General features: G+C 37.5%; 2 protein-coding genes across 2 annotated transcripts; one reads left to right on the forward strand and one right to left on the reverse strand.

The window, feature by feature from the left end:
- Nucleotides 1-5,317: 5,317 nt before the first annotated feature.
- LOC108945457 (secreted RxLR effector protein 161-like) lies at nt 5,318-5,716 on the forward strand. Its single transcript, XM_018771420.1, has one exon. The coding sequence runs from the start codon at nt 5,318-5,320 to the stop codon at nt 5,714-5,716; it is 399 nt and encodes a 132-aa protein (XP_018626936.1).
- Nucleotides 5,717-11,275: 5,559 nt separating this feature from the next.
- Nucleotides 11,276-13,388, reverse strand: LOC138895597 (uncharacterized mitochondrial protein AtMg00810-like). The gene is made up of 2 exons (XM_070180305.1): nt 13,022-13,388; nt 11,276-11,397 (listed from the first exon to the last, which is right to left on the reverse strand). Exons 1-2 carry the CDS (start codon nt 13,386-13,388, stop codon nt 11,276-11,278), a joined length of 489 nt encoding a protein of 162 aa, XP_070036406.1.
- Nucleotides 13,389-20,628: the final 7,240 nt, after the last annotated feature.

A 20,628-nucleotide genomic window follows, 5' to 3' on the forward strand; every position in this document is an offset into this window, starting at 1 on the left:
TCATTATGAACTAAATAATGGTATTTGCTCTTTAATATGCTTCATATAATCCAATCGCACTGATCCCAGATCCAAAAATCTCATCTCACCCAGTACAAGCTATTCAGGCAATAATTCACCTCAGATACGATCAAAAGTCTCATGTGATGCCACAATGTGCTGACAAGCTAACAACTCGAACGTGATACATAAGAAAAATGAACTCTGGAAGGGATTACTCAACCCACGCAACTAATTAGACAACCGAAAAGGTATCATGAACCTTCCTCAGAAAATGGGACACAAAACACGCAAAATAGAATATAAGGGATTGTACTCAACATCACACTGTTGCGGCGCGCAACCTGATCCAAACAACATACCCGTGGCGGCGTGCCACCCGATCCACACATAAAATCTATAAGGAAATACTTATCGAGCTAGAATGCTCATTACTACAAAATACCCGAATATCGGCCACAAGCATGCTAAGTGCATAATACCATCCCTGGGAGGACAAACAACGCCATACGCTACAAAACTCAAGCACAACTAAGGTGCGATATATGATCTGAATCTCGAGAGCCATCCCGCTCACATAACACCATCGCTACGTGGAACCTCAACCCATATGAAATTTATCAAGCCGTTTCATAACTCACACCGCACAATATAGTTATTACATGAAATAGCTGACGACGAAATAACATCCAATGTCCGAATGCTCTTCCATAAGGAGCGTTATGCTGAAATGAACACATCCGACCTGACATAGAGCCCACATTCACATTTAAATCCATCCACATACCTCAAGCCAATTCTTATTGCACCGTACTAGGCTAATAACCTTTCAAGGATCCATAATAACCCTTTTTCCCACAACACACGAGAACAACCATCGTAACCGGAACAAACTTCCACAGTCCACAACCAAATGAACCGAGCGCCCTCCAGGCATAAATTCTCACATGAACAATAGTACCGCAATCCCCATACTTGGCTCTAATCTTCGATCAATCAAGTGACTACATGTCACACTTATACAATCTCCCCGTGGGACGTGCTCCCACGACCTTCTGCACCAGATAATAAGTTTGCACATCCATACCACCGTCCTCCATTTCGCGATCGCGATGCATATTCGATACACCAGAAACCATCAATCATAAAACTAAGGAAAATGGTCCGAGAACATCCCGAAACACACCCGAGGCCCTCAGGACCCCGTCTAATCACACCAACCTATCCCATAATATAACATGGACCTGCTCGAAACCTCAAATCACATCAAACAACATCGAATTCATGAATCACACCCCATTCCAAGCTTAATGAACTTTAAAATTTCAAACTTCTACATTCGATGTCGAAACCTATCAAATCACGTTCGATTGATCTCATATTTTACACACAAGTCACATTTGACATTACAGACCTACTCCAACTTCTGGAATCGGATTCCGACCCCGATATCAAAGTGTCCACTTTCGGTCGAACTTCTCAAAAACCTTAAAATTTTTAGCTTTAGCCAAATGACTCTAAAATGACCTACAGACCTCCGAATCCACTTTCGGACGCGCTCCCAATAACAGAATCACCATACGGAGCTATTCTCAGACTTGATATCCCAAACGGACATTGATAACATCGAAATGCACTTCAACCCAAATTTATGAAATTCTTCCAAAATGCCAACTTCCACCATAGACGCCGAAACGCTCCCGGGTCATCCAAAACCAGATCCGGACATACGCCCAATTCTGAATTCATCATATAAACCTGTTGAAACCTTTAAATCCTGATTCAGAGATTGTTTACTTAAAAATCCAACCTTAGTCAATTCTTCCAACTTAAAGCTTTCGAAATGAGAATTTTCTTTTCAAATCAATTTTGAACTTCTGAAATTTCAATTTCGACCATGCATACAAGTCATAATACCTGAATTAAAGTTGCGCATGGCCTCAAACTGCTGAAGGACGTGCTAGAGCTCAAAACAATCGGTCGGGATGTTACAGATCATATGTGATGAAAGCCAAAAAATAGTAGCAGCTTCAGCATGATTATTAGGTGCAAATCCAACTAATGTTCCTGGATAGTATGATGTGGCTATGTACTGAAGAACATGTGAAAATCAAAGGTTTAATCAGAAAGTAAAGAAGAACTACAATGTTCAATATGAGTTTTGCAAACTCAGAGGTCATAGCAAAGAAAGTTGTTACAAAATTGTGGGGTATCCCACAAATTTTAAACTTCGGAAGAAACGGGAAGTTGGGAACTATATTGCTCATAAAACACAGACTGAATCTGCAGCTTAGAACAATTAATACACAGGAAACACAAGGTTCAATAATGTACCTGCCTGTAATGTTCTAAATGAAGATAATTTGCAGAACAATTAGACTACAAGAAATGCATTTGGCCAGTTCACTGGATCAATAGATACTGTAAACCAATCAATGGGGCAGAACATGAGTAATCAACTTAACATGCAAGGTCAGCTGACCAGTTGCACCTTTACTAAAGAGCAGTATAAGTAGATCTTCCATATGCTAAACAACAATGTTGGGCCAACTTTTAATGCCAATATAGCAGGTACATCTAAGTATTTTAAAGACTGGATAATAGACACTGGGGCTACCAACCATATGGTAGCAGATATGTACTTGTTGGACAAGTCTACTATAGTTCAAACTCAGTATTCAAAAAGAGTGTTTATGCCTAATGGAGGTGTGACACATGTTACACACACGAAAGCTAGTACCTTAGCAAGTAGAAACACAATAACTAATGTGTTTTACATTTCTCAATTCAAATTCAATCTACTCTTAGTTTCTAAATTGACAAAAGAGTTGAGATGCTTAGTAGCCTTCTTCCCTGATTTTTGTATTTTTCAGGAGCTCTTCACTGGGAAGGTAAAAGCGATTAGTAAGGAAGATCATGGTCTATATATACTAAGAAGTCAAGCAGCGGGAAACAGAAGTGAAGTTACTCTTACAACTATTGAAAGTTCAGCCAGTTATGATTTCAGCTCAACAGGGGATATAGATTTGTGGCACAAAAGATTTGGACATGTATCAACAAATGTACTTAGGAAGTTACTACCTATTAAACTAGAGCTTATAGCAGAAAAAGTGAATAAGTGTGCTGTATGCCAATGTGCAATGCAAACAAGGCAAACTTTTCATACTAGTTGCATTAAAATTACTTCTTCATTTGATTTGGTTCATGTAGATCTTTGGGGACCATATAAAGTAGCTACGTTTGATGGTAACAAGTATTTTTTAACAATGGTGGATGACTTTTCCAGAACAACATGGCTATTTTTGCTCAAACTTAAGTCTGATGTCTGCATTATTCTTCAACAGTTCATAATGCTAGTAAGGACTCAATTTAACAAAACAATTAAAGTCATCAGAACTGACAATGGCACTGAGTTTGTCAATACAACCTGCAACAATATGTTCAATAATCTTGGGATAATCCATCAGACAACCTGTGCTTACACACCACAACAGAATGGTGTGGCTGAAAGAAAGTACAGATATATTTTAGAAGTCACACGAGCAATTGGATTTCAGGGACACATACCTATAAGGTTTTGGGGATACTGTGTATTAGCTGCAGCCTATCTGATTAATAGAATGTCAAGTTCTGTACGAGCAAACAAGTCTCCATATGAGAAATTGTATGGGAAGAAACCTTCATTAAAATATCTTAAAGTACTAAGCTGCTTATGCTATGCAAAAATAGTTCAAGAACAAGATAAACTGATGCCCAGGTCTAAGGCAGCCATTCATATGGGATATGCAACTTCTCAAAAGGGATATCTACTGTATGACATTAACAACAAGACCTTCTTTGTCAACAGAGATGTTATCTTCAAAGAAGATATTTTTCCATTCAAAACTCTCAATCAAACCAAAGTTCAGCCTATTTTCATGCCTAATAGAATTCAACAAATATCAGATGAACCAGTCAACCAGTTCACTACTGAAGTTATTGAACCAAGTCATAATGACATTCAAACAAATGAAGTTGGTGATTTCCACAATGGTACAAAAGATTTAAATCAACAAAGCCCAAACTTATCAGCTGATAAGATACAATATACTACCTCTGAAGCATTACAACAGAATAGAATATTTGATGTAGCAACTGAAACCTTACCTTCAAATACTATTCAAGTTCAATCATCTAGTCAACAAAATTCTACTCTGTCAACAGAAGAGACTTTGAAGAAATCAAATAGAGACAAAAGACCACCACTTTGGATGAAAGACTTTGTGTCTTTAAACATTCATCAGGAGCCTCCCTATGCCTTATCTAAATTCATAACATATGAAAACATTTCTCCTACCTATCAATCCTTTATTGCTGCATCTTCTTCTGTATCTTAACCTGTAAACTACCATAAGGCTATCAAAGATCCTATATGGATAGATGCCATGAAGGCTGAGATTGAAGCCTTAGAAAACAATCACACTTGGGATATAGTTCCACTACCTGAAGGTAAATCACCTATAGGATGCAAGTGGATTTACAAAATAAAGTATAAAGCTACAGGGAAAATTGAAAGATTAAAACTAGGTTGGTCGCAAAAGGATTTAGCCAATAAGAAGGTATTGACTACCAAGAAACTTTTTCACCAGTTATAAAAATAAAGACTGTAAGGACTGTCCTAGCAATAGTTGCTGCTAAACATTAGCACATACATCAAATGGATGTATATAATGCATTTCTTCAAAGGTACCTCTATGATGAAATCTACACGGATTTACCTCAAGGATTTAACAGTAAGGGGGAGAGGAAACTAGTATTTAGACTTATTAAATCCTTGTATGGATTAAAACAAGCACCAATGCAATGTAATTCCAAGATAACTGAGGCTTTACTGAAAGCTCACTTCCATCAGAGTTAATATGATCACTCACTGTTCTTCAAAAAGACATCAGAAGGTATCATTATAGTTTTAGTCTATATTGATGATATGCTTATAACTAGAGATAGCCTAAATCTAATTTTAGACACTAAGACAGGTCTACAACAAGTATTCAAAATGAAAGATTTAGGTGAACTCAAATATTTTCTTGGCATTAAGTTTGCAAGATCCAGTCAAAGAATCCTAATGCATCAGTGAAAATATGCACCGGAATTGATTTCGAAATTAGGTCTGGGAGCAGCCAAACCTGCCACAACTCCTTTGGATTTCAACATGAAGTTAAATACCAGAGAGTATGATGAATATGTCAAAAAAGAGAAGGATGTGATCTCAAAAGATGCAGAACTAGTGGATCAGAATCCTTATTAGAAGTTGATTGATAAACTCCTATACTTAACTATGACTCGACCAGACATCTCCTTCAGTGTTCAAACATTTAGCCAATTTTTACAGAAGCCTAAAAAATCTCATATGGAAGCTCTACTCAGAATTGTAAGATATCTAAAGCAACAACCAGGAGAAAGAATTCTTCTGTCCAGCAAATGCAATAATGAAGTTACAACATACTGTGATGCTGATTGGGCAGCCTGCCCTCACTCTAGAAAATCTGTATCTGGTTATTTGATCAAACTTGGTGAGTCATTAGTTACTTGGAAGTCTAAGAAACAAACTACTGTTTCCAGAAGCTCAGCAGAAGCTGAATATAAGAGTCTTGAATCAATAGTAGCAGAGTTAATTTGGCTACTTGGACTACTAAAAGAACTGGGAATTGATGTTAAACATCATGTGAATGTTTAGAGTGACAGGAAGGCAGCTATGCAGATTGCGGCAAATCCAGTTTATCATGAACGTTCCAAGCATATCGAAATCGATTGTCATTTCATTAGGGAAAAGATATTGAAAGGCTTGATCACAACAAAATACATTCCTACAAGAGATCAACCAGCTAACATTCTGACAAAAGGACTTAATCGAGTTCAACATGAATATCTCAATTCCAAGCTAGGAGCTTCGAACATCTTTACACTTCCTAATTTAAGGGGGAGTGTTAAGAAAGGTGTTACATAACTCATTAGAGGGTAGATTAATCATTTCACTATACTCAACCAATTAGAATTAAGTAAGTGGTTAAGTTAGTTAGACAAGTGTTAGTATATATACACATGTGTATGTGCACTTGACAGATAATGCAAAAATAACATTTTCTCATTTTTCATCATCTTCTTCTCTCTTCTGTCTTCTTCCTCTTCTTCTCTACTGGGTATGTACCTTTCTGTTCTTCTTCTTCTTAATACAATTTCACTTTTAGAGGTTACGTTCTAATACAATAGGGGAGGTCAGTATAATTAACAATATAATAAGAGAAAGTTTGTGTACGACGAAGCGCGTTTCGGTAATTATCAGTGATTAAAGTGGTGCTCATTCTGTAAAAACATGTCTTGAAGTTGCCCCTATAGAGACCTAAATTTTTTCTCCTTTCTTCTGTATGTTCCAGCGAATTTTACATTGTTCTCTAATTCTATTTCTCCCACTCCATTTGTTATTCGCTTCTGAGTATCATTTTTCAAATTCTCCATTTGTGGTTTCTTGCCTAGATCTGTTTCATTTGTTAGTTCTAATAAGTTTTCTTTTGCCTTTTCCTTTCTTGCACTGATTTTTGCCCATCGCTTCTGGATTCTCTTTGAAGGTTTGTCCATTTTTCCTACTATTTGCGTAATTTCTTGCTAGATCTTTAACATGCATGTCAATCATTCTATCTGATCTGTACATGTATCTGTGAAAATTGAAATAGATACCTGATACTCTCGGTCTTTGATGTCGTCCATTCTTATTATCTCTCTCCTTCCTTCTGCTCCCGCTTTCTTTCTTCTTGTGAGTTAATTGTTCCTTTATCTACTTCTATTACTGTTTCTTTTTTTATTTTGTTTTTAATCTATAGTTTTTTGCTTTTAGTTTCTATAATTTTTTCTTTTTTCTTTTGTTATTTATTGCTCGTAATATGCTTTTCCTTTTGGATTTTCTGGTGATTTTTAATTTCCTGACTACTAAGAAGTAGAAAAGTGAAACATAAATTTAGTTAGTTGAGACATTTGTTGCGGAAGCCAAATATATATAGAGTGATTAAATCACAACTACTATATCTAAAGGCAGCTAATAAATAGTAAATGAGACAATAATAAAAGAACGCCAGAAATTAACGAGGTTCGACAAAATTTGATTTTTGCCTAGTCCTCGGACACAATCAACTCAAACTTTATTTTACTCCAAAAATACAAGTAAAATACTACAAGAGAGAAAGAAGATTCAAATACCTTAGGCGATAAGAAGGCAAGTGAGAGATGTTTTCAAATGAGCGAAACCCTTGCTATTTATCGAAGGGAAATTGCCTTAATTATGTCATGCATGTCATCACATTAAGTGTGATCATGTAATGTAAATGCATAAAAAAAATACATCTACCAATTTCTTCCTAAAATGAGGCTTCAAATATTCACACTAGTTCACATTAATCTTGTCAAATTCAATAAATCTCCACCTTCGCAAGATTTCACTTTTTCAATTTTCTCTTACTGGTAAATTTTGATTGTGTCTTCAACTTTAATCTTCAAAGTTCAACAATGTAGATCAAGTTCAAACAATGTTGAAACTTAATCGCAGTCACTACTTTTGTTAGCATATCAGTAGGGTTGTCTCTAGTCCGAGTTTTCTGCACCATGACTCCACCTTCTTCTATAATATCTCGTATAAAGTGATATCGAACATCAATGTGCTTCGTCCTTCCATGATAAACTTGGTTCTTTTCTAATTGGATAGCACTCTGACTATCACAAAATAGTATGATGCTTTCTTGACCAATATCAAGCTCTCTAAGCAACCCTTGAAGCCAAATTGCCTCCTTTACAGCCTCTGTAATTGCCATGTACTCTGCCTCAGTAGTAGACAAAGCAACCGTTGACTGCAAAGTAGACTTCCAACTAACTGGTGCATTTGTAAAAGTAAAAACATAACCAGTAGTTGATCTATGCTTGTCCAAATCACCCGCATAATATGAGTCACAATATCCAACCAGATATTGAATATCTTCCTGCTCAAAAATTAATCCAACATCTACAATATTACGAATATACCGCAGAATCCATTTTACAACTTTCCAATGCTCCTTTCGTGGATCATGCATTTACCTGCTTACAACTCCGATAGCATGTGAAATATCAAGTCTTGTGCAAACCATTTCATACATTAAGCTACCAATGACATTCTCATATGGTACTCTTGACATATACTCTCGTTCAACTTTATTCTTCGGCGACATAGCATCACTAAGCTTAAAGTGAGGAGCAAGAAGAGTGCTAGCCAACTTCGTGTTGTCATTCATTCCTAATCGATCATTCCAAATCGATCGATTAATCTCTTCATGTATTCTCTATGAGATAGATAGAGTTTCTTTGAATGTCTATCTCTTTTTATCTCCATGCCAAGTATTTTCTTCACCTCACCCAAATCCTTCATCTCAAACTCTTTTTTCAGTTAAATCATCAACTTCTCAATTTCCTCTTGACTTTTAGAAGCTATCAACATATCATCAACGTATAGGAGAAGATATATGAAGGTTCCGTCTTCATGCTTGTGTAAATACACACAATTATCATATTTTCTTCTTTTATACTTCTGCCGCAACATAAACTTATCAAATCGTTTGTAGCATTGTCTAGAAGATTGTTTTAATCCGTACAATGATTTTTCATGTTTGCACACCATATTTTACTTTCCAACAACTTTGAATCCTTGTGGCTGAGTCATATAGATTTCTTCTTCCAAGTCTCCATGTAAAAATGCAGTTTTTACATCTAACTGAACTAGTTCCAAATTCAATTGTGCTACCAAAGCCAACAAAACTCTAATGGAGTAGTGTTTCACGACTGGAGAAAATACCTCATTGTAATTAATTCCCTCCTTTTGAGCGTACCCTTTGGCCACCAATATTGCTTTGTAGCAAAGATCTTCTTGGTTAGGAAATCCTTCTTTCTTTGCAAATACCCATTTGCACCCAATTGCTTTCTTTTCCTTCGGGAGATTGTCCAATTTCCATATGCGATTATGATGAAGGGACTGCATTTCTTCATTCATGACAATTCTCCACTTATCTGCTTCTAAACTTTGGACTATGTCTTTATAAGTGGTAGAAACACCATCAGCTACTGTCTCTATGAGACAAACATGTGTCTTTATTGTTCTTTTTGGCTTACTGGTTGCTATTGATTCAAGTTGTTGTTGGGGTTCCAGAGTTGGAATCTCCCCTTCCACTGACTCTTCTTCCAGGGGAGAATCTTCTATTTTTTTCTCGTTTTCTTAATTTTCCCTCAAACTTCACCTGCTTTGAAGCACCATCAGTTTGTTTGACATCTTCAACTGTCACCTTATCTGTTATGGCAGATTCATCAAAGGTAACATCTCTGCTGAATATAATATTTTTTGTCTCTGGACACCATAAGCGGTATCCTTTGACTCCAGAAGTAATCCCCATAAATATAGCTTTCTTTGCTCTCGGATCCAATTTTAACTCTTTCCCATGATAGTATGCAATTGAGCCAAATACATGCAAAAAATTATAATCTTCAGCAGGTTTTTCATACCATTTTTCAAATGGTGTCTTGCCACCAATAGCAGCAGATGGTAGACGATTAATGAGATGACATGCATATGTTATTGCCTCAGCCCAAAATTCTTTGCCCAAGCCAGCATTGGACAACATACACCGAACCTTCTCCAGCAAAGTCCGGTTCATACGTTCTGCCACTCCATTCTATTATGGTGTATTTATGATGGTGAAATGTATCAAAATGCCATCATATTCACAAATCTTATTGTAAAGATTATTTTTGTATTCTCCACCATTGTTTGTGCGAAGACACTTTATCTTTCTGCCTGTTTGAGTCTCTATTATCGCCTTCCATTTGAGAAAATTCCCAACACCTCATCTTTGGTTTTTATCGTATACACCCACACTCTCCGAAAAAAGTCATCAATAAAGGTTACAAAATAGTGTTTTCCACCTAATGAAGGTGTTTTAGAAGCACCCCAAATATCAGAGTGAACATAATCTAAAATACTTTTAGTATTATGGATTGCTGTTCCAAATTTAACCCTTGTTTGTTTCCACTTGACACAATGCTCACAAAACTCCAAATTTCAAGTCTATACTCCTTTTAACAATCCTTGATCTGATAAATTTTTCAAGGATTTTCCTCCACATGTCCCAAGCACATGTGCCATAGCTTGGTTGCTTCTGCCTCTTTGGTATCACTGGATATCACTGTTGCTGTCCCAATAACTGTATTACTGTGATAGTAGTACATGTTATTCTTTCGCCGAATTCCCTTCATTACCACTAGTGCACCAGAGTATATTCTCATTACCCCATTTTATGCAATGACTTTGAGGCCCTTTGACTCTAGGGCTCCTATAAAAATGAGAGTTTTCTTCAATTCCAGTATGTATCGAACATCTGTTAATGTTCTGATCAATCCATCATGGTTCCTTAATTGAATTGAACCAATACCATATGCGGTAAGAGGATTATCATTTGCGATGTGAATAACTCCACATTCTCCTTCTTGAAAATCAACGAACCAGTCCCTGTTGGGACACATATGATAGCTACAACATGAATCCATCAGCCATATGTCAGATGGTTTGAATGGCTCAATTGTAACTAGTGAGAAATCAGACTCGTCACAATCAGCTACATTTGAATCCATGACAACCTTCCCATTGTTAGGTTTGGCCTTGTTTTTCAACTTTGGACAGTCTTTCTTTCAGTGCCTCTTTTCTCGGCAAAAGGCGAGGTCTTGATCTTGACTTTGATGTTCCTTTCTTCATTCTCATCTGGTTTTGAAAACGACCTCTCACAACCAGTGCTTCTCCTTATCCACTCTTTTGCTTTTCTCTCTTTCTTTGTTCATAACTGTATAAGGCAGAACAAACTTCTTTGAGAGATACTTCATCATTCCCATGAAGTAGAGTTGTTTCGAGGTGCTAGTACTCATCGGGAAGTGAACTTAATAATATTAAGGCCATATCTCCATCACTAAAAGTCACATCCATATTCTGTAAATCTGTCGCCAACTGATTAAAACTGGCGATATGATCATTCATTATAGTACTATGAACATATGTGAAGCGTAACAATCTTTTTTTCATATAAAGTTTATTTTGATTGTTTTTCTTCAAGAATTTATCCTCCAATGCATTCCACAATTTACTTGCAGAAGTTTCTTTTGTGTATGGATACTTCTGTTCTCTTGCGAGGTAAGATCGAATGGTACCACAAGCAACGCGGTTGATAATCTTCCAATCTTATTCTATGATATTGTCTGGTTTCTTTTCTTCTATGGCAATATCTAGCCTTTGCTGAAAAAGGACATCAAGAACCTCAACTTGCCACATCCTAAAATGTCCTGACCCGTCAAAAATTTCAACTGCAAATTTTGCATTTGACATGATTCATGTTATAAGAAAAGATGCCAACGACGTATTACTGACATCCGATGTGGACTCTTTATTTTTATTATCTCCCATTTATGCTACAAATACTATTTATTTGCTGACAGTACAGAATACCAAAATAATTTTTTTCTGATGTGGAAGTTCAGACTATGCTGCAACCACAGAGTATACTCAGATAGAACCTTGGCTCTGATACCAATTGTTGCGGAAGACGAATATATAGAGAGTGATTAAATCACAATTACTATATCTAAAGGTAGCTAATAAATAGTAAATGAGACAATAATAAAAAGAACACCAAAAATTAACGAGGTTCGACAAAATTTGATTTTTGCCTAGTTCTCGAACACAATAACTCAAACTTTATTTCACTCCAAAAATACAAGTGAAATACTATAAGAGAGAAAGACGATTCAAATGCCTTAGGAGATAAGAAGGCAAGTGAGAGATATTTTCAAATGAACAAAACTCTTGCTATTTATAGAAGAGAAATTGCCTTAATAATGTCATGCATGACATCACATTAAGTGTGACCATGCAATGTAAATGCTGTTAGAAAAATAAATATATCCCGCTCAGGAATAATATCCACGGTAAATAATAATAACATAAGGGAGTAAAAATAACATCAGCTATTTTAACGGGGTAAAATATAATACCCGAGCGGAGCAATGTTATCACTATAATATTACCACTTAGTAGTGTCAAGGGACTACTACAACTTCGGAAGAAATAACGCTCTCTATTTTAAACACATCACTACAATATTACTCACACTCACTATTTATCTCACATACTACAATCCATGGATTACTCTCTCTAACTTCTATTACTTTTCTCTTATTTTGGTGTGCTTACAATGAGGAGGAAACGTCTCTATTTATAGAGTTTTGTTGCTCACCAAAACCAATTAAAATTGGTTTGACACCTACTTTGCAGATTTGAAGATTGAAAATTTGTTACAAGTTGGTCTTGCTCCACCGCCCAAGCAGCAAATCAAACCAATTTAATTTTTGTTTTCTTTTTTTTTTTAAATTTCTTTTTATTCAAATGGGTCCCACAAATCTTTCCCTTAATTTTGATTTTTTATTTTCGTTACAAGTCTTGATCTCAGTCTCTAAAAATTTTCAAACTTGAGAGGCTTTGTAAAGATATCTGCAACTTGGTCATGAGATTTCACATATTTGAGCTCAACCTCTTTCTTGGCAATGCATTCTCTGATGAAGTGATACCTTGTGTCAATATGCTTGCTTTGATCATGTTATACCGGATTCTTTGCGAGTGCCTGTGCGGATTTGTTGTCAATACAAATCTTTGTAGCTTCAATTTGTGGAAAATTAAGCTCCTTCAACAATCTTCTCAGCCAAATAACATGACATGTACAAGATGTTGTTGCTATATATTCAGCTTCATAAGTCGAGAGAGTAATAGTGGATTGTTTCTTTGAACTCCAAGAAATAACAGAATCACCCAAGAAAAATACAAAGCCAGTTGTGCTTTTTCTATCATCAATATCTCCTGCATAATCACTATCACAAAATCCTATAAGGTTGAAATCACTAGAAGAAGAATAAAATAGCCCAAAGTCAATCGTACCTTTTAGGTAACGAAGAATTCTTCTAGTGACCTTTAAGTGAGTGGATGTAGGAGCTTCTATAAAGCGGCTTACTACTCCAACTGTAAAGAGTATATCTGAACTGGTACAAGTCAAGTACCTCAAACTTCCCACAAGCCTTTTAAAAAATATGGGATCCACTTTTTCTCCTTCATTAAACTTGGACAATTTTGTCCTACTTTCCATCGGTGTGTTCACGGGGTTGCAATCGAGCATGTTGAACTTCTTCAATATCTCTTTTGTATAACTTTCTTGAGAGATAAAAATTTCATCCTCTATCTGCTTCACTTCTAGGCCTAGGTAGCATGACATGTGCCCTACGTCTGTCATCTTGAACTCACGAGACATATCTTTCTTAAAAGTTTCAAACAATCTTGGGTTATTACCCGTGAAAATAAGATCGTCAACATGAAGACAAACAAGTAATATATCTCTATTAGTATGAACTTTAAGGTAAAGAGCATATTCATGGAGACAACGAGTAAACCGATTTTCTTGAAAATACTTATCGATGCAACTATTCCTTGCTCGTGGGGCTTGCTTTAATCAATATAAAGCTTTCTTCAACCGCAACACTTTATCTTCATGGTTTTTGATGACAAAGCCCAATGGTTGTTCAATATAGACTTTTTATTCAAGATATCCATTCAAGAAGGTTGACTTGACATCTAGTTGATGGATCTTCCACTTTATTTGCGCCGCCAAAGAGATGAGCAAATGAATCATCTCCATGCGGGCAACAGGTGCATAGACTTCTTCATAATCAATGCCTTACCTTTGTTTGTAGTCTTTAGCCACAAGTCATGCATTGTATCTCTCCACATCTCCATCAGCATTCTTCTTTGTCTTGTATATCCATTTTACTCTAATTGTGCGATGACCCTTGGGAAGAGTTGTTAACTCCCAAGTGTTGTTCTTCTCTATTGAATCGATCTCCTCCTTCATGGATTGTCTCCACCTTTTGTCTGTAACAACTTCATCAAAGTTCATTGGTTCACTGTCATCAAAGAGACAATATAAAAAATCAAAATTAGTAACTTCTTCTGTGTCCTCATAGATCTCTTAAATACTCATTGTACTTTGCGGCTGTTCATTTGAACTTTCTTGAGAAGAGGGAGATGCAACATTGGTTGGAGAAGGAGGTGGAGTTGTATCCTGCACATGTCCCACAGTCTCTGGTTCTTCTTCATCACCAAAGTATGGAAGAGAATCATATGAAGTTGCATCCCGAGCTTCCCAATTCCATGCCAAGTCTACATCAAATTCAACATCTCAATTTACCACCACCTTGCCGCTACTTGGGTTGTATAGCTTGTAGCCTTTTGAACTCATATCATAGTCAAAAAAATACATGCTTTACACTTCGATCGTCAAGTTTCGCTCTCCCTTGATGTGGCACATAAGCATAGGCTATGCTCCCGAAGATTCTCAAGTGCTTGACACTTGGCTTTCTTCCACTCCATGCTTCTTAATGGGTTTGATGTAACGACCCAACCGTTCATTTTGAGTATTATAACCCCGTTCCCCTATTTACTGCTCAATTTATGCTTTACAGTTGTTTTATGACTTACCGGATTAGTTAGTTCGAGTCCGAAAGTATTTCGGGGTGAAATGAGACATTTAGTCTCATAATTGAAAACTTAAGTTGGAAAATGTTAATTGGATGTTGACTTATGTGTAAACGATCCCTGATTTGAATTTTGATGATTCCAATAGCTCCGTATGGTAATTTTGGACTTAGGAGCGCGTCCGAAAAATTATTTGAAGGTCCGTAGTGGAATTAGGCTTGAAATGGCGAAAGTCGAATTTTCAAAAATTTGACCGGGGGGTTGACTTTTTGATATCGGCATCGGAATTTGATTTTGGAAATGGGAATAGCTTTGTTATATCATTTATGACTTGTGTGCAAAATTTGAAGTCATTCCGGATTGATTTGACATGTTTCGACACAAGATATAGAATTTGAAAGTTCAAAGTTCATAGATTTTGAATTGGGGTATGATTCGCTGTTTTGATGTTGTTTAATGTGATTACAGGCCTCAAGTAACTCCGTGGTATGTTTTAGGACTTGTTGGTGTATTTGGTTGAGGTCCCGGGGGCCTCGGGCGAGTTCCAGATGATTAGCGGATCAAAAATTGGAGTTGTGAGGTTGCTGAAGCTGTATCCCTTCTGGTGTGATCGCACCTGCGAGGGTCTTGGCCGCAGGTGCGATGCCGCAGGTGCAGCAGCTCGAGCGCAGGTGCGGAGTTGGAGGGTGTCATCAGAGGTCGCAGGTGCGATGGGATTTCTGCACCTGCGATTGCGCAGATGCGGGCAGGGATTCGCAGAAGCAGAATATGGTGAGGAAGCCGGGCAGTGCAGGTGCGACATTTTTCCGCTGAAGCAGGTGCGAGCCCAGGCTCCGCAGTGCGAAAAGCCTGGGCAGAACCCTTTAAGTTCGAGGATTCGATATTTTCACTCATTTTCGAATTTTGGAGCTCGATTTGGGCGATTTTGGAGAGGAATATTTCCACACAACTTGGGGTAAGTGTTCTTGACTCCCTCTTGATTATATTTCATGAATTAATCTTCATTTTTGGTGTATGATTATCGAATCTTCAAGAGAAATCGAAGGAAATTCCTATAATTTCATAAAATAATTTTTTTAGTTTTGAACATCGATTTGGAGTCGGAATTGAGTGAAATTAGTATGGTTGAACTTGTAATTGGATGGGTTGTCGTATTTTGTGAGTTTCGTCGGATTCTGAGACGTGGGCCCCACGAGCGGGTTTTGGAGTGTAATTTCGGATTTTGTGGGAAAATATTAGTATTTTGATATGGAATTAAATCCTATAATTTTGTGGACTGAATCAAATTAATTATGGCTAGATTTGAGCCGTTCGAAAGTTGATACGCGCAGAATGAAATTTCTGGAGCGTTGTTTAGCTTGCTCGACATTGATATTGGCTTGTTCGAGGTAAGTAACTCTTCTAATCTTGGAGCTGAGGGTTTGAACTCTGATTATACGTGTTATGTATTTGGTGTTGAGGTGACGCACATGCTAGGTGACGGGCGTGTGGGCGTGCGCCGTGTGAACTATGACAGTTATTTCTGTGGTACTGTATAGTAATTTGAACTTGTCTGAAATCATGAAATCTCTACGTACTAGAATTATCAAAATGTGATTGATGCTATAAACTATGTTTAGACTACATGTCTATCCTGTTAGGACCCACCGAGGTCATTTTTGCTGTTGAGTTATCTGCTTTCATTGCATTACATACTCAGTCATATGCATTTAAATGCATATCATATCTCAGTCTCTGTTGTTATTTATTGATACATCATATCATCATTTTTGGGCTATAATCATGACATTGTGATCCCATGAGAGAGAGACTGGAGAGATTGATGACAGAGTGAGGCCGATGGCTTGATTGATTCTGATATTGATACTGATTTATGATAGCGCTTGGGATGAAGGAGCCCCTCCGGAGTCTGCACACACCCCCAGTGAGCGCGGTTGATATTATTGAGGGATGGATCTTCCCTGGATATGGATCTTGTCTGAAGTATTATATACCTAAAGATGGATCTTCTCCACGGGCTAGATTGGCCCTACTCGGTACGAGTGACTGATGATCAGTTGATGTGTATATTCCGGGATGGATCTTCCCTGGGCCGGATTGGCCATATACAGTACCGAGTGATTGGGCATGATGAGTGAAATGTGTGAGAAAGGGAAATTGAGTACTCTGAGAGTGTGAGTACATGAGTTCATCTCTGAGATACATTGCATTGACATGAACACATGCCATACATGCATAGAGATGTATTTCCCTCATGCTGTACGGTATCACATCATTCATGATTTCTCACACATGTTGACAGATGGGCATAGTGATGCATTTGTTTTACACTGGTTATCTGGAAAGAAAATGAAACATCTTATTTATTATTGAAAGAATTTTGGGAAAATTATTGTTTTCAAACTTTTCATATTTTTGGCAACTTCGGTAAACTATTTGGGTTTTCATTGATGTACTTGAAAGGCAGAACTATTTTCAGAAATCATATTTTTGTTGAGCATTTGATCGTTAAGTTACTTCTGGTATTTCTTATTTTATGTTGTTATGAATTATTGTTGATTATTGAAGTTGGACCCGACCTTGGTACAAGCTCGTCACTACTTTTAACCTAAGGTTAGGTTTGTTACTTATTGAGTACATGGGGTCGGTTGTACTCATACTACACTTCTGCACCTTGCGTGCAGATATTGGCCGTTGATGTTGCTGCGTTCGTTGGGAGCTGGATCTGAAGATGTACTTGCGTTCTGCTTGTAGCTGTCTCTTGTTCATGGTAGCCTTAGATTTATAAAAATCTGTTCATGTACATTTCGAACAGATGATGTATTATTTCATACCAGTTTTGTAAATTTTATTCTTAGAAGCTCATGATTTGTACTACCAGTTTTTGGGGAATGTATAAGATTAAGATTTTTCTTTACTTAAATTGTTTAAATAATTATTATTGGAATTGGATATTTGATAATTGGCTTACCTAGCGGGTTGGGTTAGGTACCATCACGACTAGTCGGATTTTGGGTTATGACAAGGTGGTATCAGAGCTCTAGGTTCATAGGTTCTACAAGTCATGAGCAAGTGTCTAGTAGAGTCTTGTGGATCGGTATGATGACGTCCATACTTATCTTCGAGAGGCTACATGGCATTTAGGATATATACTTTCCATCTTTCTTTCCTTATCGTGCTAAATTGATTTAGCTTGAAACATAACTCTTTGAATTCCTTCTACGCATTCGTATGCGCACATGAGTGCTCGGTATCAGTTGTGCATCGCTGGCTTGTGATTATATAAACGAAGTTCGAGATATGTATACTATATTTTGGTGATTGGCCAGTCTGGAGGACTTGAGGCCATGGTTAGACTGCAGCTTGAGCTCGGTAGCTTGAGTTGTAACTCGTACATTTGGACTCATATGTCCGGTAATGTCCCTACGAGTGGAATTTGTGGCTCGATGAGCGGTGAAATGGCTTTGTGACGAGTATGATGTAACTGCGGAATGTGTTAAGACGATTTGAATGTGGTGAGAAGTGTTTCCTTGAAGTGTAAAGGAAGGCCATTGGGTGCTTGATTTTTGTTTTGATGTGACGTACAGTCTCGAGTGTGAATGTTTTGAAAGATCTTTCACGTTGTTAAATTTTGGGGCAAATTAAATTCTCATGTTTGCTTAATGAGTTTGGACTCAGATAGACTAAGTGATTTCATAGTAATTGTGGCTACGAAAGGGTATAACAAGATGCCAATTTGAGACTAAGCAGGTGGGTTATCTCCTGCGGAGTAATCTACGTAGGTATGCTTTTTATGATGTGAATAGAGAGTTTCTTTTCTTCCAGCGGGGTGTATGTGTAGATACTTGAATTTGAATCTGGTTGAGAAAGTTGACTTGAGTGTTAAGGGAATGGATGCGAGCTTAGCAGACCATTGAGGTATTTTTATGGTTGGCATGGTATGAACGTGAGAAGAATTTTCGTTGAACTGACTACGGTATTAAAGCAGTAATAGAGTATGGGTATTGTGAGTTATCGAGTGTTTTAATCTATGGCTTTAAGCCAAGTGGGGGAGCCTGCTATTGACAATTCAATTTCATGGTTATATGTAAAGGTTTAGTTTTGGGCTGAGGCATACTTGTGGGTTAGTTATGACTTGCAGAGGTGGAGTTCGAGAATGACTCGAGTAAGGACATTTCTGGATACGGGTTATATTGCGCTTTATAAGTATATGAAAATCGTGGGATGAGTGAGTTGTTATTTGTAAATGATGTAGTGCACACGGAGTATGAGTTTGATAGGTGGTATTAAAGTAGAGTTACTTCTTTGAGTGTTGTTGTGCTAATGGGGCACGTGTCTTTTGGCTCATTTGGGCTGTGTAATTTGGATTTGAACAAAGGGGGAGACTCTTGAGAAAGTTTCAATAGGTCCGAGGTTTATATATAGCAATTGAGAATTTCTCCGGACTTGTGTATGGATAAAATCTGAGATTTGCATTTAATGGTGCCTGGACTTGTGGAAATTCTGTATGACTATGGATTCAACAGTTTAGTACAAAGAAGGTAAGAAGAACAATTTTAAAATTCACACAAGGTATTTTCAGAGTGAGTGTTACAGTTGTGGTATTTATGGAGGTGCTTAAGAAGAATACAATTGCTTAAGGGCATTGTGGTTCTATGCTAAGGTTTGTGGGGTGAGTTGTGGTTAAAGATCGTGACGTTTTAGTAAGGAGAAGTATCAATTTGAAGACAAAATCGGAAGGGACTCGGAGAAATAGGACATCTTGGTAGTAGGTTGGATCAGTATGGTAATGGATATGATCGGTTCTTTGGGTGCCTATGATGTGGGGGTTTACTGCAAGTGCTTTGTGGCAATACTCTTGGGTTTGGCGACATGCGTGGCTTGGTTGAGTTAGAGAGATTTAAATCTGATGGCTTGATTATGTGAAAATGTATTCCAAGGCATTCTCGAGGATTCCTACCACGGTTTGAGATGGGTATTTTCCTACCGGCGTGAGAAGCATGCTAAGTATTGTGATTTTCTGCCAGATGGGATCAAATGGAAGGCTTCTGGCTGATCGGATATGTATTCTACTTGTGACTTCGAATGATTATGGGGTTCTCATATTTTTCATATGATGGCATGATAGATACAGTGTGTTGTGTGGTATTAAGGTTTGCGTGTGCCAGGTCACAGTTTAGTTTTGAAAGGGAGGTCATAAATTCTTAGAGGGCATGGACAGTTTTCGATATTTAGATGAATGCTATAACTAATTGGTATTGCGTGAGTAGAGTGTATATTTCAGAAGGCGCACTATGTTTTGAATCATGGATATTTCATAGGTATTGCAGCACTGCCCTGGTTGTTAGACTGCTGATATTCAAATTATTGCTATGTGGCACGGAAGAATTATGGAAATATTCCGAGTGGGATGATGGTACATGAAGGATGTGATAGTCATTCAGGCTGTGGAGATTGGATCAGAAATGGTGATTCACGTGTTCTAGGGATTGATCGACTGGGAGTTGTCAGGAGCAGTTTGTTTCATGGTTGCAAACTGTGAAGTCGTGGCCGAAGCTAGCCAGAAAATAGTATGTATTATGACTCAATCGTTGTGGATTTTCGGAGGGTTATTTATCTATTTGTGGGTGACCAGAGTTGATTTGGGGGTCCATTGGTAGGCCCAATTAGGATGTGTATTCTACACCGAGTCGGATTGGTTGGCTCCATACTGCTATTGTTGAGGGATGTGCCATTCGATTGGTGTTGGACTTATTCGTATTCTGAAATGATCGGTGAGTTACTCTCCCATGCTACGAGGAGTTGTGATTCATTGGTTATATGCACACATGGTACGATTCTATTGGAGGCCTTATGGCGGAATTTGAGCAAGATGAGTATTTGGGTATTGCATGATCGATTGTGTATTGGTTAGATTCCTTCAGGTTTTGTGTGGAATTATGTCATTTGCCTCTCCGTGGTTATTGATTTTGAGCAAGGTGGCTCGAGGTAGATAATATGGACCATCGTTTGGATGGGGT

Source organism: Nicotiana tomentosiformis, chromosome 7 (genome assembly GCF_000390325.3).
Source record: "Nicotiana tomentosiformis chromosome 7, ASM39032v3, whole genome shotgun sequence".
NCBI classification, from domain to species: Eukaryota; Viridiplantae; Streptophyta; class Magnoliopsida; order Solanales; family Solanaceae; genus Nicotiana; species Nicotiana tomentosiformis.

Excerpts from the sequence above, each read along its gene's own strand:
- LOC138895597 (XM_070180305.1), bottom strand. The coding sequence starts at position 13,388 with ATGTCTCGTGAGTTCAAGATGACAGACGTAGGGCACATGTCATGCTAC. Across the intron at positions 11,398-13,021 it reads AATTCTTCGTTACCTAAAAG|TTGAAATTTTTGACGGGTCA; the intron begins GTACGATTGACT and ends CAAAATTTGCAG.
- LOC108945457 (XM_018771420.1), top strand. The coding sequence starts at position 5,318 with ATGACTCGACCAGACATCTCCTTCAGTGTTCAAACATTTAGCCAATTT.